The sequence below is a fragment of the Dipodomys spectabilis genome, unplaced genomic scaffold (genome assembly GCF_019054845.1).
Source record: "Dipodomys spectabilis isolate Male_0828 unplaced genomic scaffold, ASM1905484v1 ptg000043l, whole genome shotgun sequence".
Lineage (NCBI taxonomy): Eukaryota > Metazoa > Chordata > Mammalia > Rodentia > Heteromyidae > Dipodomys > Dipodomys spectabilis.
In genome coordinates, this window is record NW_024870720.1 from 32,160,497 (window position 1) to 32,183,439 (window position 22,943).

At 40.6% G+C, this 22,943-nt stretch overlaps 1 protein-coding gene across 1 annotated transcript in view; it reads left to right on the forward strand.

The window, feature by feature from the left end:
- Positions 1 to 22,943, forward strand: part of Fras1 (Fraser extracellular matrix complex subunit 1) — a 448,626-nt gene that overhangs the window by 348,140 nt on the left and 77,543 nt on the right. The window contains exons 39-47 of the mRNA XM_042678144.1: positions 3,066 to 3,214; positions 3,394 to 3,556; positions 5,254 to 5,389; positions 10,132 to 10,322; positions 11,208 to 11,361; positions 12,588 to 12,851; positions 15,153 to 15,341; positions 17,761 to 17,880; positions 18,129 to 18,308. Coding sequence (XP_042534078.1) covers positions 3,066 to 3,214; positions 3,394 to 3,556; positions 5,254 to 5,389; positions 10,132 to 10,322; positions 11,208 to 11,361; positions 12,588 to 12,851; positions 15,153 to 15,341; positions 17,761 to 17,880; positions 18,129 to 18,308 — 1,546 coding nt within the window. The remainder of the gene's footprint in view (positions 1 to 3,065; positions 3,215 to 3,393; positions 3,557 to 5,253; positions 5,390 to 10,131; positions 10,323 to 11,207; positions 11,362 to 12,587; positions 12,852 to 15,152; positions 15,342 to 17,760; positions 17,881 to 18,128; positions 18,309 to 22,943) is intronic.

A 22,943-nucleotide genomic window follows, 5' to 3' on the forward strand; every position in this document is an offset into this window, starting at 1 on the left:
ACTACAAGGAAAATATAAAGAATGTCTGCAGATCAAGAAGAAGATAAAGAAGTAGGAAAATGAACAAGAACTTCAAAGAAGGTGAACACATGTAGTCAATAAACAGATACTCACTTTTATTAGTGGTCAGGGACAGTATGTTAAGGTGATATACATTTTATGTGAAATAATGGGGAGGAAGTATATCTATAGGAAATTCTTTGTCAGTGGAAGTATCTGAAACAATCACTATGGGAAAGAATTTGACAATATCTTGTCAGAATGAATAGTCAATTTCCTTAATCATGCTACTAGATTCTTCCCTGAGAAAAACTTTCATACCAATACCAAATGTCATGGGCAAGGATGTTCATAGCAGCATTATTTGTAGCAGTGAAAATATTGAAACAAGCTCCAATATCCATCAACAAGATAATAGACATCTTGTCATCTACTTACTCTGTAGACTATTAGAAAGCCACAAAACAGATGAATTGTATTTACAGCAGTATGGATAAATCCTTGCAGTCTATCACTGAGTAAAGGAGAAAGATATTCCAAGAGGATGTAGGTCAGTGCACTTGCCTTACCTAAAATGTGAACACAGGAGTTCAATCCTGAACACCACAAACAATACACTGCTAAACAGTCCCCTGTCTCTTCCAAGATCTTAAAAAGCATGATGGTAATACACACGTGTAAACCCAACATTCAGGACGCTAAGCCAACCTGAGCCATGTAGTAAGACCATATCCCAGAAAGAAAAGCAAAGTAAATGAAAAGAAATTCCACAAGAGTACATTCTAAGTCTATTTTTCTCATTTTTAAACTAAAAATAGACTTTGTAATAACATATCAAACTATATTAAGAAACTTAAGGAAATGAGAAATAAGATTCAGCTTATTGAAAAGCCCAGGGCAAGGACAAAGGAGCAATTTTATATATATATATATATATATATATATATGGCATATAATATATAATATATACACACATATATAATCTCACTGAATAGTAGAGTCTTGGCTGTATACATAATAATTATTTATATTTAGTATAGTTATATGCTTGGCTGTTTATAATTAGTAATAAGAGGAAAATGAAAACATGAATTAACCCAAAGGAATGTAGAGCTTTGAGCAGGACAGTTACATGAAGACAAGATTTATATTCATAGGTATTCTCTGTATCTGCAGTATTTTGAATGTTTTGAGATAGTGATTTTCTTTAAATTATGACAGTATTTTGGGGGAAAAAAACTTAGCTGATTTCCCACTTTTTCAAAGCCAGAAGTCACTTAAAAATTGAAGCCTAATAAGATATGCTTCACATGAGATAAGCATTTCCTTGCCAAATTTGCCAATGTGGAATTTAGAAGCTCTTCATTCTAATTAAGAGCCACACGCGCTAGCTTTGTAGTTTATCACCATCTCAGAAAATGAGACCTTAAAACTCTGAACATTTTCTTTAAAATTCTCTGTTAGTGGGGCCTCACAGTAATATTAAGAAGTAGTCCCGTGGAAGCTTACATATTGTACAGAAAGAGAGAAACTTTAAACAAGTATGAATGTAGAGGACATTTTCCAAAGCTTTTCAGGTTCAATAAATGTGTATCTCTTGCTTTGAGGTTCAGAACCACTAACTTAAAAAGAGCCCTGAGGGGCTGGGAAGGTGGCTCAGTGGTAGAGCATTTGCTTTGCATGCATGAGGCCCTGGGTTCAATTCCTCAGCACCACATAAGCAAAAAAAAAAAAAAAGCCAGAAGTGGTACTGTGGCTCAAGTGGTAGAGCGCTAGCCTTGAGCTGAAGAGCTGAGGGACAGTGCCCAGGCCCAGAGTTCAGGCCCCATGACCCGACCCCCAAAAAAAAGAGCCCTGAGGATAGAAGTAAGAGTGGATTGAAAAGTGCTGTCTCTGGCCTACCAGGTAGCAGTGTACACAAGCCTGATCCGATTCCACACATGACTACATGACTGCCAAAATTTACATTTGAAAGTAAAATTGACCATGCAGCGTATTGTTTTCATTGTTGTTTATGAAAAAGTGGAATGCTCCATTCTCATAATTCATCAAAAAGATGAATGAGGGCTGGAGTTTGGACTTAAGTAGTCAGATCCTTCCTAGCAAGGTCACGGTTCTGAGTTCAAACCCTAGTATTGCCAAAGAAACGATTTAAAAAGAACTACCAACAGGTTTTTTTCCTGCCTTCTAGATGTTTCCAAAATATTCTTGTTAGAAATAGGAAATTGTTCATCATTCAGTTTTAAAGAGGAAGTAAATGTGATCAAAGGACATTACATATAGGTCTGGAAGAGTCATAAAGAAGAAATTTCATATAAACTTCGAAAAATTAATTAATTTTAAAGTATATTCAGTTATTGAATGTGGAGAAATACAGAAAACTAACTTTATTTCTCAGTAAACCATAGAGAAGGAGAAAGAAATGTTCTTTGTTAATATTGAGGATCACACTGTGGAGTGTGATCCATAGATTCAGTCGTAACAGAAGGGAATGGACGGGTTCCTAGATCATTTTGTTAATCCAAAACTTCATCACATTGGATATTATATACATGATTTTTATCAAATGAGCCACTGGCTAATCTAAATATTTTCCACTCATTCTGCCTCATAGACTTTTGGCCTTGTGTAGTGTAATATATTGTAATAGAATTTTACTTGCTTCTAAAATACAAGTGATATGGAAGAAGCCTATATCTGTGTTGGTAGATAGATGACTTACAGCTGATCACATTTTATTTATTTTTGTACACTTGTAATAAAAACAAAATTTTCCATTCTTAAGGCATCAATAGGGTATCTCTTTGTTTTATACTTCATACCTAAAGTTCATTCCACCTGAGCTATTCTTGGAAGAAAACATTATCCTATTATTCCTCTTTTATTGAAGGAGGACTAAATACTGAGGTTTTCCTAAAGTTTGAAATGATGTTGCTTAATGAACAGATGGTAGGAGGTTTTGGTCATTAGCAGAGACAGAAACACCTGCAGACCTCTACACAATGGGATTTTTTTTTTTTCTTGCAAATGTGCATTCACACCCTTACTCCTATCTACCTGATTAGGATGATTCATCACCTGACTCTGAGATCTGGATTCAATTAAGTTCCTTGCCAATGTATGGTGCTCTTTCTAGAACCTCAGGATCTGAGGTAGAAGAACTCTCAGAGTTTTCTAATTTCACAATGGAAGATATCAACAAAAACAATATTAGGTAGGTAACCATTTTGTATTATTTCACAGGAAGTTTTAAATTTTGTATTAAAAATATTTATACAAAAAGTTAATCCTCAAGTTGTAACTCAAATAATATGAGGCTTCTGACCTCACTTTTCTACAAAAGTACAATCATCTTACCCAGGAGTTGATGACTCATTCTTTTGGCCTTTATAGATACTCAGCTGTATTTGAGACGGATGGTCATCTGGTCACTGATAGCTTCCACTTCTCTGTCTCTGACATGGACCACAACCATCTGGACAATCAGATATTTACCATCACGGTTACTCCTTTTAAGAATCCGCCTCCAGTCATTGCTTTTGCTGATCTTATCACGGTAAACAATCTTAGATCAGTAAACAGGAAGTCAATAGAGATCTAGAATTTTGGGGGATGTAAATAAAGAATTTCTGTCTAAATTGGCCACCAACTTCTTTCCCCAAAGTTTCTAGGCAATGGTACCAAGATATGCATGGTTTGTAGTTGTGTGTTTTCAGAAAGCCTAACAATACTTGTGTGCAGAAGGTTGAAGCGCTATATAGACATTAGTCAGCCAACAAATATCCATGTGCTAGATGCTATGCTGGATATTATTAGTGTTAGGAGTAAATAGAAGTATAAAAGAACTCTAGGAGTGTACAATTTAATGTTAACAGCTAAAACATGGATTTTGTCCTGCAGTCAAGCAAGTTGATATCCACACTAAGCAATATGCATAGATCCTATAGAGTCTTCATCATTAAATTTACCCAAATGTGAGTTCCAGGTCCAGTTCTATTACTGGCTGAGTAACTATGAGCCAAATATTAATGTTTCTTAGGTTCAGTTGCTACCATGCTCTTGTGGTTCATTCCTGTAATCCTAGCTACTCAGGAGGCTGAGACCTGCAAGATCTCAATTTAAAGCCAGCCTGTACAGAACAGTCCATAAGACGCTACCTTGCCTTTAACCTGCAAAAAGTCCATCTGGAGATGTAGCTCAAATGGTAGAGTCCCAGCTGTGAGCAAGAAAGCTAAATGAGAGAGTTAGACCCTGAGTTCAAGCCTCACTGCCAGAAAAGAAATTGTTCCTACTACATAAAAGATTTTTCTGATGACCGAAGAAATAACATAGAGCAATCCTCACATAGTACCTAAAGTTTGAAAGTTAATTCAGTTTCCTCTTCCTGCCTTGAGTACTTACCATGATACTCAATGCTTACAACCTTTCTGGTTTTGTCAAGCAGTTGATAATTCTTCAAACGGAATTATTTCTAAATTGTTGGGATATTCTTCTACTTTTCCTTTTCTACCCTTTGGGGAAGCCACTTGGACTGTCCTCATTCTCAGAGTCCCCTTTGTAATTTATAGGTCACCCTACAGCTAGCCAAGAGTTGTTCAGAGTGAGATGGCTCAGCCGTTTCTAGCAGGTCAGCAGAAAACACCAGTGTAGGTTGCAGAGTTAGCATTTAAAACAGTACCCTAAAGGAAAAAGGTTAGTTTGAGCAACTGCTTTTACTTATACTGATTTATTTTCTCTTTTTTGACATTAGGATAAGCATTAGCTTTTAGATACGGCAAGCCCTTCCCTCAAACAGACTATAAATAAATATGGAACAGAAAGGAATAAATGAGACTTTTATTCTGGATAGTAACGCCTATAGCATGGTTACTCGCACAGAATTGGAGGCAGGACTAGATCTATCACTCTCCGGTTATGATCACGCTCCAGCTGTGGCCTGTTGATGCTACAATGAGGCAGCCATCCCCTCACATAGCTGCACTGGGATGGTGAGCTGCTTTATAACCAGATCCATCATTGAATGAAGTGCACCTTTGAAGTCCTTGTGTCTGAGTGTATATTTGAGAGGCACTGAAAGATTGCCCGGCTTCAGCAGCACGCACATTCCTCATCTCGTCTGTAGAGGATCTGCCTCCTCCCAGAAGTGGAATTGTTGCTGGAAGGTCACCCCATGCAGCCCTGTTCAACTCAGATCTTTCTTTTACTGCAGTTATGTGCAATCATCCAAGGACTCTGCATTCTGTTCTTCTTTAGGTGGACGAAGGAGGGAGAGCCCCACTCTCCTTCCACCATTTCTTTGCTACTGAGGATCATGACAACCTTCAGGGAGATGCCATCATCAAACTCAGTGTTCTCCCCAAATATGGCTGCATTGAGAACACTGGAACAGGTAACGATAGCAGATTTGCTGTCAAAGTTTTCAGGATCTGGAAAAACAAGGAGGGTGGAGGGAGAATCTGTATTCCCATGGAACACAGGGGATGGAGAGTTAAAGAAGAATGGGACCATTTCAAACACTTTGGTGGTGAGGAGGAAAAGTTTCATTTACTCAACAGAAATCTACCAATCATTTTCTTTGTGCCATGCACTTATAAAAAGTTCCTGGGATGCATCAGTAAATAAAACAGATACAACCTTCCCCCTTTGCAGTGCTTTAGATTCTTGTGGAGGGAGACAAATTAAAGAGAAAACTGGGTAAAATGTTAAAAGGGGAATAAGTGCAATAGGGAACATAGAGCAGAGAAAAGAGATTTGGAATATCAGCAGTGGGGGTGCGGGGACAGTGGATGGCATTCTAAATGGGGTGTTGAAGACATAAAAGAATCCTGTCCCTTTATTTCAAGACAGCTGCAGTTCAGCAGAACCACAGCTTATGTCTCAGCTCCTTCTATAGCTATGACATGAATTGAAATGCATGCTGTCTCTTGGTGGCACCTTTTTCAACATTCTTCCTCCTTCACCATCTGCCCTCGACCCACTGGTGGTTATCACACGGAAGAGGCACAAAAGGCCTGTACAGACCATAGGCCCCCTGAGACCTTCTCTGACTGGCAGCTGAGACAGCTCATAGCAGGTTGCTGTGCTGATGCCCCTGCCATGAGATTCCTGAGCACCAGCTCTAATTGGCATGCAACTAGCAGCTCCCATAGTGAAGCCATTGCTGCAGGTGTCGGTGGTCAGCATGGTGCCTGAGAATTGAGCCCAGTGACGGGGAACTCATTTAGAGTGGTCATGTTTTCCTATCAAAAGGCTTGGGGATTTTCCCTGTCTTGTCTCTCAGTGCATGTGCTCTGATTTGTTTATTGTGGAATTAAGTTTGCTTCAACAAATGTTTGTGCTAGATACAATGGATATAAAGATGAATAATGCAGACCTTGCCTAGAGTTTGAGACAGATATGAAGATTGATAAATTATAATAAACGACAAATGCCAGGAAAAAAAAAAAGAAGGAGCAAAGCATGGAGAGAGTACATAAAACAAAGTAATGACTTTTGCCTAGGAAAGCAGTAAAGTCTGAGCAGGTTGGAACTTGTTGGGCTAATGGGATTCACTGTGAGCAGAAGGAAAATGGCATTTCTTGCAAAGGGAAGAGTGCGGGTGTTTGGAAATCACACACACACACACACAGAGCCATCTTTTTTCTCTGGTGTCTTTCTTTGGAAGCCATTGTTACATGGTTGTTTGCATTTACCTGGCACAGAGGAGCAGAGATGGCCATGTAGAGGGGGTAGCCATTGGGATAGAAGTCAAAATGTTAGCAAGCCTCAGCCTTTCTAAAAAAGGGTTTTGAAAACTTTAGTGTGCGTAACTATTGCCTGGAGTTCTATGAGAGTGGTTTCCTTGGCAGTGACACAAGAGTTTCTATTTCTGGAGCCTGGTGTGGCCTATGAATTTGCCTTTTTTGCCAGTTCATCAGTGATGCCAAGGCTGCTGGTTTAATGGCCATAATCACTGGCCCATAATAACATGGGTATAAGCCTGGATATAAGGAAAAGGCATTTGGAGATCTAAAATAATTGCTCAGGTGCTATCAGCTAAGGAGCCTGCCTTTCCTGCATAGGAAGGCCCTGTGCCTTTGGTTATCTTATGTATGTATATGAAATGAACTACTTATATCCAGAACTCAGATGATCTTTTTTTTAAAAACTGCTACAAGAAGTGCCTTTGATTTCTCCTTGACAAGAAGGAAAGAAACACAACATTATCATGCTAGGTATGAAATCTCATGGAATAGTATCTGAATTCATTTTGGACTTGCAGAAACAGGAACCACCTCCTTTCTGGTACCACTGGGGGCATTACTATATTCCAGTGCAGTCCAATAGTAGGCAATATAATGACAGCCCGACATATCTCTGATTATTGGGTTTACGGGTATCATATTGTGCTTAAGAAGACAGTGAAACACATTTAGTAAGAGTGATTGACATCCAAATGTAGAAAGTACAACTTTAAAACTTGGAAAGATTGGAACTTAAAGTTTCAGTAGCAGCTTAGCACCAATGGCTCACACTTATAATCCTAGCTACTCAGGAGGGCGTGATGGGAGTATTGTAGTTGACAGCTAGAAAAAAATTTAGAGACCCCATTTCAACCAATAGCTGGGTTAGTTGGATTGATGTGTACCAGTCATCCCAGCTACCAAAGGTTGAAGTCAGGAGGATTGTAGTTCCAGGACAAACCAGAGAAGAAGTTTTGAGAATCTAGGTGCAGGGCATGGTGGTATAAGCCTGTTAGCCCAGCTAGAGTGGGAAACATAATAGGAGGATATCATCCAGGCATGTACCCAGCGAAGAGTGAGATCTTATCTTAAAATAGCCAACACAAAACAGGTCTGGAATAGTGGCTCAATTGTAGAGCACCTGCTCAGCAAGTCTAAGTCCCTGAGTTCAAAACCCCATACTGCCCAAAATAAGAAATTTCTGTGACATTTCAGTGTTCATTGGCTTATTTTCCAGAGATTTAAAGTAAGGTATCCACTTATATTCTGAAACATCATTTCTTCAGGTTATTTTTGCCCAAACAATAAAGTCACATTTCCCTTGTTTATAGTGATCAATGGGAGGAGAAAGTAAAAATTGGGAGGAATTTTAGAGTTCCTTCTGGAAATCTGAACTGTATGATCTAGGGATTATTGGATCAGTGGCCCTGTAAACCTCTCTGTGCTCTGAAGGGTAAAGAAAATTCATGTCATTGAAAGAAAAAATAATGCCTCGAGCTCTTCTTTCAAGCAGCTTATCTTTTAAAAAAAAGCTTTCATTTCTAATATTTCTGTTGGTATACCAACAAATGTGGCACTGTATATAGTTCAGGACATTGATATTTGCAAAGGATCATGGAGAAGGGAAAGGAAAGGCTTTATTGTTTCACATCTGCCAACTGTACTTTTCTTGTTGATAGATATCCAGGAAACGGTTGAAGACACAGGGTTCCTTTTTTTTTTTTTTCTTCTCATTTCTAGAAGAGAATTGTGGTAACAATTTAAAATCAATCAGTTGGAAGGAGTCAGGTTAGAACCAAGTAAAGACAAGGCATCCATCATTTAGACATTGCTTACTCTTCCCCTTGGCCTCTTGCAGCATTTGAGACAAGGATGAGAAGAGTAAGTTGGAAGCAGCATTTTGTGTAAAGATTTCAATGGCATTTGTGTCGGTCGGCTTTCCATTACTGTGACAAATACCTGAAATATGTCAACATTTTCAGAGACAAGGTTTATTTTGATTCATGGCTCCCAAAGTTTCAGTCCATGGTTGACTCCTGGCTTTCAGGAGTGTGGCTGAGAGTGTGGCTGAGCTGCTCATCTAATGATGAATATGCAGAAGAGAGAAAAGAAGGGACAGGAGTCCAATATCCCCTTGAAAAGCCCACCTCACTTAACACATGGCCCATAGGGAACACATTTCCAAACTGTAGCATCACCCAAGCTGTGTTTGGGATCTGAACACCTCCAACCTAAAATGATACTGAGTGTCATGGCAGCTGAGTGGCCCCTGGACATTGCAGTATTCCTGGAATCATCTCCTACAACAAATTCCAGCTTCGCACAGGTTTAATTAAGAAACTAGGAAGTCAAGGGGCTGGGAAGGTGGCTCAGTGGTACAGCGCTTGCCTTGCATGCCTGAGGCCCTGGGTTCGATTCCTCAGCACCACATAAGCAAAAAGAAAAAAAGCCAGAAATGGTGCTCTGGCTCAAGTGGTAGAGTGCTAGCCTTGAGCTGAAGAGCTGAGGGACAGAAACCAGGCCCAGAGTTCAGGCCCCACAACCAGACCCCCAAAAAAAGAAAAGAAACTAGGAAGTCAAGTGCAAACATGCTGGCTGGACAGACTTCTTAGATAAAAAGATGTATAGTTAAAATATTCCTTCCACAGAGAAAATGTTTCTCTTACAGGCTATGCCAGACAGAATGGTGTTGAAGTTGGCTTCAGTTTAAAGGAGAATCTTGACTGTTGTGTTGTTCGTTACCCCCAAGATTTATGTTATGAACAATTCCTAATGAAACAACCACTGATTCTGCCCTCTAGGAAACAAAAACATGAATGTTTTCAAGTATGCTGTCTTCTGTGTTTACATGTGGAGACACTGGGCAGGTGTGTCTGTTTATAGATGAGAAATAGTCTGTGAAATCTGGGATCCAACCCTGAGATTTCCAGTTCCTGCGCTATGCTTTCGTCATTCTCAAAGCTTTGTCCACCAGCATATATTCTGTGTGTGTGTGTGTGTGTGTGTGTGTGTGTGTGTGTGTGTGTGTGTGCGCGCGCACGTATGTGTGCACATGTGTGTGTGTGCATGTACACATGTGCACATGCATGTGCACACCAGTGTTGGAGCTTGAACTCAGGGGCTAGTCTCTGACCATTAGCATTTTCACTCAAAGTTGGTATTCTACCACTTGGGCTTTGTGGTGGTTAATTGGAGGTAAGAATCTCATGTACTTTCCTGCCAAGGCTGACTTCAAACCACAATCCTTAGGTCTCAGCCTCTTGAGTATCTAGGATTACAGGCATGAGCCACTGGCACCCAGTAAGCATATTTTCCCCTTGTTTTGAAAGTAATGTCTTCTTTTCTAATTTATCCTAGTAAGTGGAAACTGTTAGATGAAGGTAAAAGTCCTCTTTTCATGTTTAAATAGGTGATCGCTTTGGCCCTGGGACTACTGGTGACCTAGAAGCATCATTCCTTATTCAAGATGTTCTGGAAAACTATATTTACTATTTCCAGAGTGTTCATGAAAGCATCGAGCCAACCCATGATATTTTTAGCTTTTATGTGAGTGATGGAACCAGTCGTTCAGAAATTCACAGCATCAATATCACCATCGAGGTAATTGCTTGGGGAGTTGGAACCATTCATTGATCTTTTGACCACACAGGGTCTTCCCATTAGAGAGCTTTCTTTATGTGGATTCAAAAGCAAAAAAGGATGGATTTGACCTTCACTTTTAAATATCAATTCTAAAACACAATCCTGACTTTCAGGAAACTTGTGGAATTAAGATCAGCATTTGGGGAAGGTCTGAGAGAATCAGGCTGGAAAACTTTTATCAGTGGCATAGTGATGCAGACTAATTTTCCTGTGTTTCTCTGAAATTAATGTCTTTATTTTCATTTAAGCTCTACCCAAGGAGAAGATGAGAACAAGAGATAAGTGGGGGAGGGGAAGGGAGGGAAAATGGGAATGTTCTCAGAATGGAGTAACTGCTCCTTGGGAAAATTAGTTGCATGGAATCTTCATAAGCCTTAAATGACACTGAAGTAGAGGTCTATGAGTCAGCTCAAGAAATCTGCACTTTCCAAAAAAAAAAAAAAAAAGAAATCTGCACTTTCCAATACTGTGTCCTTCTATAAGTACTGAGACTTGCTTAAGGTTTTCTATGGCAGTTCTGGGTTCAAACGTTTTACCATCGATTTCTCCCAAACAGGCTTGTCTTTTTCAATAATATGTCCATTCCAGAGTCTAGAAAATACAGTCACTGTACCTGTGGAAGAAAACTTAGAAGATTTTTATAGAAAGCACTTAGCTTCTTCAAAAGAACATACTGTTTGTGTGTCTTCTCAAACTAATTATTCTGATCAGGGTAGTAACCCATTAAATACTGTTTTGATAGTAGAGGTTGCTACCACAATGATGCTTTCTCTTAAAAACATGTGTTTTCTTTCTTCTTAAACTAATATATGTGTGAGACCCAATGTTTTCTGCTTCCATTAGAGGAAGAACGATGAACCTCCCAGGATGACTTTGCGACCCCTTGGAGTACAGCTGAGCTCCGGAGTGGCGCTAAGCAATTCTTCTCTGAGCCTGCATGATCTGGACACCCCAGATAATGAGCTGATTTTTGTATTGACAAAAAAGCCTGACCACGGTAGGATATAAACTGCTGTGGCAAGCTTCTTAATTGAGGTGCCGGATGGGTTACTAGAATCAGCACATATGTTTCAGTTGCTATTCCTTTGCCTTTTCTATATATAGTCTATTCTTCACATCAAAGTATAATCAAATTCACAGCTAGTTATTATTCTTGAGGTCACAGTAGATACTGACTGTTTAAAAAGCCTGAATCCTAGGTAATTGGTAACTCAGAAATTTAATTTCAGCTGCTTTCTTATTTTGCTATGTAACGTCAAGCAAAACAGGTTTCAGCATTAGCATATTCTCTTCTCAGAGATGGCATCATTGTTGGATAGTTCCAGACCCCTCTCATGGCAGGCTGGTGGCATTTAGAAGTCTCTGTGAGCTTGCTCCTTTTGCAGATAGGGTATTTACTTTCTGACTTAAGCCAGATGTAGAAAGCTCTATGGGGATCTTTTACTTCTTTCTTTTCTAAGCACTGTCCCCCAAGAAGTACCTCGAGCTCTAAATCCATGTGGTTCTGTGTCTCAATCAACCTTTTGGGCTTGCAAAGGTAAAATAGCTGTTGTTGATGAAGGGTTCATAGAAGAGACACCACTGGTATTTGCATTTTTCTCTTGCTTTTATTCACTTTGCTTTCTTTTTTAATTGGCATGTAGTAAACCATACATAATAATGAATTGTATCATAACATCTCTATACATGCAAACAGTGAACTTGTATCATTTTCTCTGGCTACTTTTTCTTACACTTTCATTTTCTGTAATGTAGTGCTATAAATGGGATTGCACTTGACCCTTGAGAACAGAAACCTAAGCTTTAATATAAATGTGTCTTTCTGAGTTTAAATTATTCCCATTGCTTTTTGTTTAAAACAAACTCCCATCTCCCGTTCCACCTGTCCTAAGAAAAGGGATGTGAGTAAAGAGTCCTGTTTTCACTTTAGAGAGGGAGACAAAAAGATTTACATAATGAAGTGAGCTTGAATTCATGGAGGGAGGTGTGATTTCTAAGCTACTATATTGCCACATCCATCTGTGTCTCTTTAAGAGAGATTTAACCAGGAAGGGGGGGACTTGATTTCTTTATTTATAGATGAGGCCCCAGGGAAACACTTGTACTTACACGCAAAATGCTAAGTTGTTGGTACCTAGTACCTCTGAGGCCTGGTGACCTACTGATTAGCAAAATCACACACTATATAGGTAGCACCATTAACTCTTTGATGCTCTTCTTTAGGTCATCTGCTGAGAAGATTTACTGCTTCTGAGTCTCTGGAGAATGGGACAGTTTTAGCCCAGGGTTCCTCCTTCACTTACCAGGAAGTTCTAGCTGGGCTGATCGGGTATCTGCCTGGTGACCCTGGTGTGGCAGTGGATGAGTTCCGGTTTTCTCTCTCTGATGGCTTCCATGTGGACACAGGGAGGATGGAGATCTACATAGAACTACCTACAAGTGACACCCCCCACCTGGCGGTAAACCGAAGGCTGCAGCTCTCAGCAGGTGTGTTACTCAAAACTTTTCATCACCATTGCAAACACCTGGGTGAAACAACTGAAAAGAAAAAAAGATTTCTTTTGACACATGGTTTGAGAGCTTTCAATTCCTGGCCATTTGGCTGTAGTAAGACAGAACATCATAGCAGAGCTGCTCACCTCATTGCCAAGAAGCAAAGAGAGACAGAAATTTAGAGGCCAGAAGAATATGCAGCCCCCAAAGACTCCCCGCCCCACACACACACCATGTACTTCCTCTAGGGAGACTAACCTCCTAGAATTTCCAGGACCTTCCAACAAACCTTCATCACTTGAGCCTGAGGGAAACATTAGAAGATGTCATAGGAGTAGAGAGATGAGGCTGTTTACCTTTTGTCTTTATTTCTTTCTCCAGGGTACGTATTCACTTCCATGTTAGGGCTGTGGGTGGATCTTAAACCAGCTATTCAATACCTGGAGATATTGGGGGTTTAGAGAACTGTTATTTTGGGGATACTAAATATTGAGAATGAAAATGTAAGCCACTGAAATTCACTGAACCAGATGCCTCTGGCTGTGAATTTGAGAACAGTTTATAAAGGAGTTTGCTATTTTCAGGGTCCTCAAAAATCTTAGTTTATCTAGGTACCTCCGGTTCCAGGTTTCCTGTAGCAGTACTTCTCTTCTACAAAACTCATGGATTCCCAACATAAAAACAACCTAGGATAACTTTTACTATGCTGAATTAAAAAAAAAACACAGACAAACAAAAACACACAAAAAAATAGAGACATAGAGGAGCCAGATGTCAGTGGCTCACACCTCTAATCCTAGATACTTGGGAGGCTGAGATCTGAAGGATTACAGTTCAAAGCCAGCCCAGGCAGAAACATCCATGAGACTTCATCTCCAAAATAACCTATCAAAAAGCTGAGTTGGAGATATGACTCAAATGGCAGAGTACCAGCCAGGCCAAGCAAAGCCAACCAGTCATGAGGCTCCAAGTTCAAATTCAAAAGTCACGGAGAGGACAATGGAAGGTTATTGTGTATTAAAACATGGTGCAAATTATTAAGAAGTATGCAGTATGGAATCCAAGCATCTAACTCACAACATTTTGCCATCTTTTTGTACCTCGGAAGGAGCTGTGGCAAAATATACATCTTGGGCTCAGACTACAGTGGAAAGTTACTTAATTGGGGAGTGTACCTTGGGTCCAGCATGTCAGAATCTCACTAGGACCCAGTCTTAGTTTCACAGGTATTTTGGATGGAAAGAGATACACTGTAGTATTTTTAGTATTTGAAAATATGAGAGTTACTGAAGTACCCAGGGATTCGGTTTACAAATGGACTTTACTTGGAACCTAACCTGTTACTACTTCATGGATTGTAGTAGAAGATACACAGTTCCTCCATCAGAGAAAGGTACGTCATTCTTTGTGGCAGAGCAGGCAGCCTGGGCATCAGGAAGTTTTCACCGTTCCCCTTAGTCTTCTCCATCTCATGGGAGTGCTACACAGGACCACTTGGATGCCTTCACATATCGGAGGATATATGACAGAAGGGGAAAGTTGGGCTTGAGGAACTTCCTCTGTTTTAGCAAGCACAAGCAGTCTGATCCTTGTTCCAGAGAACACACTACCACATCTCTGAAGGTTTCTAGCTAAGAGATACAGAGGCCATCCGAGCCTATGATGGATTGCCTGACACTAGATCCCTGACACATGGATGATGATACAGACCTGCTTGGCTAGAATTTACTACACGTAATATGAGAGAAAAGTAGGCAGGAAAGCAAAGGACAAGACTCTGAGAAGAGGTGTTTCTGGGCCAAGGAGGCGGGGTGAGTGCCTTGCTTCTGTCCCCAGCACCTGCAAGTAGATCACCCTGCTCCTTGTACTTAGCTTACCGTTGGTCGGTCTTGATAAGCACTGCTTTTACTATTCCCCCTGAGATGCCAGTGGTTTTGTGCTTATGGTTTTGTGACCCTTGACACTGTAAATAAATTAAATCCCAGAAGATTTCTGAAATCATAAATATAGAAGTTATTTGCATCATGGTATTAGGAGTTATTCCTCGCTACTAACTGGTGGCTACTGGGTAGAATGAACACAGGGAGAGGAAAATAAATGGATAAAAAGAAAATCAGGGTTTAGTTTTAAACATGAGATTATTTCATTTCAAGAAATTAAAGTTTAGGGTAATTGAGGACAAGTGCCTGGTACCAAAGCCCAAGGAGTGAATGATAACTTATCCTTCAGTCTCCTAAAATCATTTGATATCTCATTTGAAGGAAAGGGGACTGGCATTCTTCTGTTCTTTCCCAGGGTCGGCAGCACACATCACAGAACAGCACTTGAAAGTGACTGACGTCAGCTCTGATGGCCGTCAGGTTGTGTACATCATGAAGGAAGATCCTGGCGCAGGTCACCTGCAGATGGTTAAACGTGACAGTGTGGAACAAATCTCTGTTAAAGGTCCCATCCGAAGTTTCACCCAGGCAGACATCAGTCGAGGTTGGCCAGTTTTCTCTATCTGCCTAGGCTTCCAGGGACTTCGCCTGCAAGAGTAAACTGCACTTTAGGAGTTAAACACCAGTTAGCCTAGGGCAGAAAACTGTCTGCTCTTTGTTTTGAATAAGATCCAAGTTATAGCTTCATTTTTTTCTCTTTATTTCACTTTCTGTTGAAAAAAATAACTTTCTTAGCAAAAATGCATGCATGTCATGACATGCATGGATGCACTGATGCAAGTTGAGGCTGTTCTAGAAGGAGACAAGGCATCGTGACTTGCTATGATGCTCAAAAGTGTGTGTCAGAGAAAGAAATAAAAAAGCAAGTTGGGATGGATTACGATGAGAATTATGCCTTCCTTAGGTGAGCAATTTATATCTCTTTTCAGTTCCCCAAAGTGCACAAGTTAATGAACTAAGCAAAATGGAAGGGCATAAATCCGAGCTGCCTGGGGGAAATTACATGGCTCTTCCCTCCTTCAGGAAATGCTGATGTGAAGTAAAGACGTAAATGTTAAATGCTACACAGCTATTGTACAGTGCTTTTGAGGGTAGACAAGGGGGAGGAAAAGAGGGTACAGACTAGAGGAAAAATAGTTGAGTCACATGATGACACGAAATTTTGTTTAGTGATAGAAATATGCCCCCAGAGGATTGAACACTAAGGTGCTAACACCTAAAATGGGCAGAAGCTGAATTCTCACTGGGTCTATCTATGTGGCACTCCACAGAGGGAGAGCAGTAGCTCTTTTTAAAAAACTTTTTATTGTCAAGGTGATTCCAGAGTGGGTAACAGTTACTCAAGTAATGTAATGAGTACATTTCTTGTCAACATTGTTATCCCCTTTGGTTTTTCTCCCACTTTCCTTCCCGCCTCCCCTTCCCACAAAATGTAAAGTTCATTTCCAACGTAGTGTCTTGTATCGCTGTTGCATTGATTCCCCCATTGTTCTTTGTCTCACCATTTTATTGTTCCCCTTCCCTTCCCTAGATCAAATAAACGTATATGCAAGACACTGCAGAGTACCAGATTAAGAAACAGTGACATCAGGAGATAAACCAAAGGGGAAAAAGCGAAAGAAAAAAGAAATAACTTCACACAATACATTAAAAACAACAAAAAAAACCCTCTTGTTTCCATATCTTGGAGTTCATTTTGATTAGCATGATTTTATATGGTCATATGTGCATAGCTGTTGAGCTACTGTCAACCTCTGCTAGGACTACCCTAGACATATACTAATTATTACAAATTAGGGAAACCATGGAGCCTATGTTTCTTTAGGTCAGGCTTCATTTAATATGATTTTTTCCCCAAGTCTTTCCATTTCTTTATGAGTGGGGCGATGTCATTCTTTCTGATGGAGGCATAGAATTACATATATATATATATATATATATATATATCATATATCACATTTCCTTGATCCATTCATCTACTGAGGAGCATCTGGATTGGTTGCATGTCTTTTTTGTTTGTTTGTTTTGGTCCGGTCGTGGGGCCTGAACTCTGGGCCTGGGCACTGTCCCTCAGATCTTCAGCTCAAGGCTAGCGCTCTTTTTTTGTGCCAGTACTAGAGCTTTGAAGTCAGGGCCTAGGCACTATCTCTTAGCTTTTGTGCTCAAGGCTGGTGCTCTACCACCTGAACCTTAGCTCCATTTGTAGCTTTTTTCTGGGTAATTGGAGATCAAAATCTTAAAGACTTTCTTGCCCTGGCTGATATTGAACCTTGATCCTCAGATCTCAGCCTCCTGATCAGGTAGGATTACAAGAATGAGCCACCAATGCTTGGCAAGTAGTAGCTTTTTTAAGTATTCCATACTTCTCTTAGTATAAGACCAGACAGATTTCATTATATTTGTGCTGATGGATACATATAAATGAAACAGTAAGATAATGTGACGCATCATACTTCTCTCTTGGGATCTTTGTTCTCTGCGCAGAGTTTGCATGTTTACCTGTTTATCTGTTCTTTATACTCACATTGCTCCCTGTAATGGGAAGTGGAGAGACTGTAGGTTGCAGCTGGGCATCCTCCTGCCCATGATGGGGATATATAACAGCATCATACCATCTTATCTGGGTATAATCATTGCACATTTTAGACATGGCCAGTTTCACTGATGTAGTTTTTCATGATGCCACCTTAGAAGCTGAGCTAGATCTTTCAGTAAAGCTAAGCCTTGACCGTAAGAAATGTCATGTGGAGTAAATTTTTTATGAAGAGGCCTTTGCGTATGAGGAAGTTGGTGGTGGGAGAGAACAAAGAAATCAAAGGTTTAGATGAAAATGTCAACAGCATTATCAAAGTGAGAGGGTATAAATTGATTCTTTGGTGTGAAGACCAGTTGCAGTCTTTTGCTGCACATATAAGGACAGAAAGCACTAATAGCAAAACTTGGATTTGTTTTTCCTTTGGTAGGGCAAGTAGAATATAGTCATGGAACAGGAGAACCTGATGGGAGCTTTGCTTTTAAATTTGATGTGGTTGATGGAGAAGGGAACAGATTGCTCGACCAGTCATTTTCCATCAGTGTTTCAGGTAAGAGGACATCAGGTTTTCTGATGTGGAGACACTCCAGTAGTTAGGACATTGTGCCATTGACAATGCCCTCACCTAGCCAGCATGAAAGTTGAAAATTTCCCTCTGTCTGTTGCACAGCCATGGTGGGGGTCGCTGAGGGACAAGCCTGAGAACTGCTTTAATACTACCCTGGATACCAGGTCTAGACTTAAAGAAAGGAAAGTGAAAAGCTCCCAGTTCAAATCACTAATTCTGATATTTTTCAGAAAACAAATCCCCACCAGTCATCATCACCAATAAAGGGCTGATCTTGGATGAAAACTCAGTGAAGAAAATCACCACTCAACAGCTATCAGCTGCTGACCAGGATAGTGGGCCTGAAGGACTGACCTACAGAATCACCACACAGCCCCAGCTGGGCCACCTTGAACATGTGACATCACCAGGTATGCCCTCCTCTCTTGCTTCATCCACCTGCAAGTTGGGATTCACGTTCACCTCACTGATTTTGACAATTATGTACAATTGCATACTTAGAATATAGTAGGTGTTCAATAATTACTTAGGGAAATTGAATGAAAAGTTATAATTCAGACTTGGGGTATAGCTCGGTGGTAGGACATGTACTTAACATGCAGAGAGTCCCCTGTTTGATCCCAAGTACAATAAAAGAAGAGATTATAGCCTGTGAAAATCTTATCTCTTTAATTAGTCAGTCAATTCCTTTAGAGTAAACCTTGCACCTTGATCTTCTAGCTCCCTTGAGCACATGTCACAGTGCAGTGTTCTGTGTTTAAAAATTCATTTCAGGGGTGAAGGGTGTAGCTCAAGTAATGCCATGTGGATTTAGTATGCAAAAGGCCATGGATTCAATTCTCCACACCAGAAAAAATAATTGAATTCAACAAATAGTGACTAAATATGTATACTGAGCTGCTGCTCAGGAAGCAAAAATAAACAAAATACAATCCTTGTCACTGAATGAGATAACTAGCCTCTGCAGGTAACCTTAATTCAAGGAAGACTATGCAGGTGTTAAAATAAAGGTGTGAACCTGAAGTTGTAGGAGTTTAAACAAAATTATCTACATTGGGTAGGAAAGCACAGTGCGATGCATTTAAGAATGCCCTTTATTCTGGGCTGATTTTCACAGTTAGGTAAAGTGTGGAAACTTACAGTGACCCAGTTTTGTGAAAACATAGTTTCAGAACCTATTTAAATAGGCAGGACTCATGGATAGACTGCGCTTTTATGAAGGGTGACCAACGCTGGAATAGTCACCTCCGTTTAATTTATTATACAATAAGGAATTGCTGCACAAGTTTAATAAGGAAGGACCTGAAGTTCAATGGAAAGAAAGTCAAAGGAGGCTGTGGCATTGACTAGGATGTATGCACATGGCCAAGGCAAAGATAGTGAGGCTGCCTGCGAAGGGTTGGGAAGAGAACAGAAAGGTGAGAGGTCATGGCATCTAGGCAGTGACTGCTTGCTTGGTTTTCTTGGATTTAAAGTTACAAATTCTTCATTTGATTTGGGAAACATCAAGTCAGAGGCCATCCTTACCCCTTGCAGAACTCACACTCTCCTGCAGCAAGTCAGATAGGAACAGACAAGCAAGCAAATGTGTGTCAGATGGTGATGAGTGTTGAGGGCAGCGTAAGGACATTCCCAGTGCACAGAGAAGAAGGAGAGAGCAAAGTCATCCCTAATAATAAGAGGACATTCCAGCAGAGATACAAAGAAAGGGAGGGAGCAGCCGTGCTGATGAATGAGGTATAAACATTCCAGAGAGGGATCAGCAAGTGTACAGATCCTCAGGTAATCAGCCAGGCAAGTCATGGTGACCATGCAGCAAGAAGGCCAATAGGACTGCCTGGTGAGGAATGAAGAAGAGTGGTAATGAAACATGAACTTCCGAAGGGAATGTGGAGGCTCATCCTGGCAGGGGAGAGAGGGAAAAGACACTGTTGGACTCTGGGTGATGTGTATGGTTTACGTGTATGGCAGGAGGGCAAAGAGGAATGACAGATTGGCGAAGATTCCTAATGTAAATTAGAGCAGGTGGCCTTCCCTTTTGTCCTGAGGGTCCTGGGGGATGTATGCAGATCAGCACCCTCAAGACCTTGGCTGCATGAGATATTTGATAACTAATTCATGAGCTAATTGCTTCTGCCAGAATGCTGTCAGGTTGCTGATTGTATCTCTCCAAAGATAAAAGGGCAGACTCTTGGCTGTTGTGTTAGGCAACTGCATATGCACCGCACAGAGCTTTCAAAAGCCCTGAGCTTTCTTACAAGGCACTGCCAGTTGCCCACCTGCTGGTAAGTCACAGCCCTTGCTCTCTTTTTTTTTTGTTTTTTTTTTTAACTTTAATTTTTATTTTTTGTGAACATACTGTACAGAGGGGTTACAATTACATGGGCAAGATAATGAGTACATTTCTTATCAAGCATTGCAGCCTCCTCCTTTGTTTACCCTTCAGATCCCTTCCCAGCCTCCCCCCGCCCCCCACCCAACCCCCCCCCCCCACCCTCCCCACCCCGCAACAAAGTTGTAAAGTTCATTTTCAGCATGACAACTTGTACTTCTCATAGTTGCAACCGGTCCACCTGTATCCTTAAACGACTTGTTTTCCCCCATCTCCACAACTTATACCGACATCAAATATAGTGAAAGCAGGGGTTATACTGTGGGGGAGGGACATACAAAGCAACAAATAAATAATCTTATAAATGAGTTAGAAAACAAATGCATGAAAGAAAAACATTTAAATATATATCTAAGGGTTCATTTTCCTAACATCACATTATCTGACCTTTTCTGCTTGACTCAGACATATACTAGATATTGCAAATAAGAGAAACCATGGGACCTATGTTTCTTTGTGCTTGACTTACTTCACTTAATATGATTTTTTCCAAGCCTTTCCATTTCCTAACAAATGGGGCAATGTCATTCTTTCTGATGGAGGCATAGAATTCCATTGTGTATATATACCACATTTTCTTGATCCATTCATCTACTGAGGGGCATCTGGGTTGGTTCCATATCTTAGCTATGGTAAATAATGCTGCAATAAACATAGTTGTGCTGGTAGCTTTAATGTGGTCTTGTTTGTAAACATTTGGGTAAATGCCCAAAAGTGGGATTGCTGGGTCATAGGGGAGCTCTATGTGAAGTCGTTTCAGGAACCTCCATACTGCTTTCCAAAGTGGTTGAACAAGTTTACACTCCCACCAACAATGAAGTAAGGTTCCCTTCTGTCCACATCCCCTCCAGCATCTGTTGTTGTTAGAGTTCTTGATTATAGCCATTCTAACTGGGGTGAGGTGGTATCTCAATGTTGTTTTGATTTGCATTTTTTTATGGCTAGGGAGGTTGAACATTTCTTCATGTGTCTATTGGCCATCCTTCTTTCCTCTTCAGAGAAGTTTCTCTTCAAATCTTTCGCCCACTTATTTATTGGGCAGTTGTTTCTTTGAGGATTTGTTGTTGGGGGATTTAATTTTTTGAGTTCCAAGTATATTTTAGATATGAGACCCTTGTCCGTTGTATGGCTAGTGAAGATCTCCAAATCTGTGGGCTTTCTATTGATCTTGCTAGCTATGTCATTTGCCATGCAGAAGCTCTGCAACTTCATGCAATCCCATGTGTCCAACCTTTCTTTGAGTTGTTGTGTTTCCGGGTCTCTATTAAGAAAATTTCGGCCTGAGCCAGGGAGACCTAGGGTTTCTCCTATTCCATCCTGTAATCTTTTTAGAGTGTCTGCTTTGACTCCGAGGTCTTTGATCCATTTGGAGTTGATTCTGGTGCAGGGTGATATATAAGGATCTAGCTTTAGTTTTCTTCAAGTAGTTAACCAATTTTGCCAGCACCATTTACTGAAGAGGTTGTCTTTCTTCCATTCTATTATTTTAGCTCCCTTATCGAAGATTAGTTGGCTATAGGTATGTAGGTTCATTTCTGGGTTTTCAATTCTATTCCATTGTTCCTGAGGTCTGTTCTTATGCCAGTACCAAGCTGTTTTGATTACTATGGCTTTATAGTAGAGTTTGAAATTTGGTATTGATATTCCACCAGCAATGTTCTTTCTGTTGAGGAGCATTTTTGCTACTTGGGGTCTTTTATTGTTCCATATGAATTTTTGGATTGCCTCTTCTATTTCCTTGAAGAATGAGGTTGGAATTTTGATAGGTATCGCATTGAATTTGTAGATAGCCTTGGGAAGTATTGCTGTTTTCATGATGTTAATCTTTCCAATCCAGGAGCATGGGAGGTTTTGCCATTTTAGAAAATAGCCCTTGCTCTCTTCTGATCCCAGACTGCCTAAGAGCCCTGAGGGGTGGCTCCAAACTCACCTCTGCTTTTTCACAACTCTCACATTTCAGTGGGTTTAAAAATGTGGCTGCCAACCCCAAGCCAGCATTGTTTGGGGTAAGAGGGTTAGGGGATCACGCCCCTCCCTCCTCCTTGGAAAGTACTCTAGATAACAGGATGGTTCTGTTTTCCTGGGTCATTTCACTACCTGCTTCACTTCTTGATCCAGGTCTGCTCCTGTTCCCTACAGCTTTTCTTAATTCACTTCTTTCCAAATCTTGAGTGTACTAGACCTGAAGATCTAGCCCCTCCCCACACCCCAATCCCACATGGAGCCTTTTCTACTATGTAGCCTTTCTCCATCTTCCATAAGTGATGACATTTTCATGAATTTTAAGTGTGGACAACTACCTTTTGGAGAAAGGGCATGTGGTTGACTTCTGGGCCTCTCTGAAAACAGCTGGCCACTTAGAGAAAAGCCTTTGTCTCACTAGGTGAGGCTAGGGATTCCAGAACCTGAGGTTGAGCTGAGGCCTGTGCTTTCAGGAAGAGTAGAGCAACTTCTGCCAGTGGTCTCAAGTCAGCTCTGAGATGGCTAATGGCATTAGAATTAGCCACCATTTTGCCCAGACTCACTTGATAGCTTACTATGAAATGTACTTATGCTCAGGCTGTCCTTCATCAGCTGATCATAACTGATGGTAAAGTGTGACAGGGAAAGGCCTGAGTTTCCTATCCCTGAGAAGGGGATAAGTTGGGAGTCC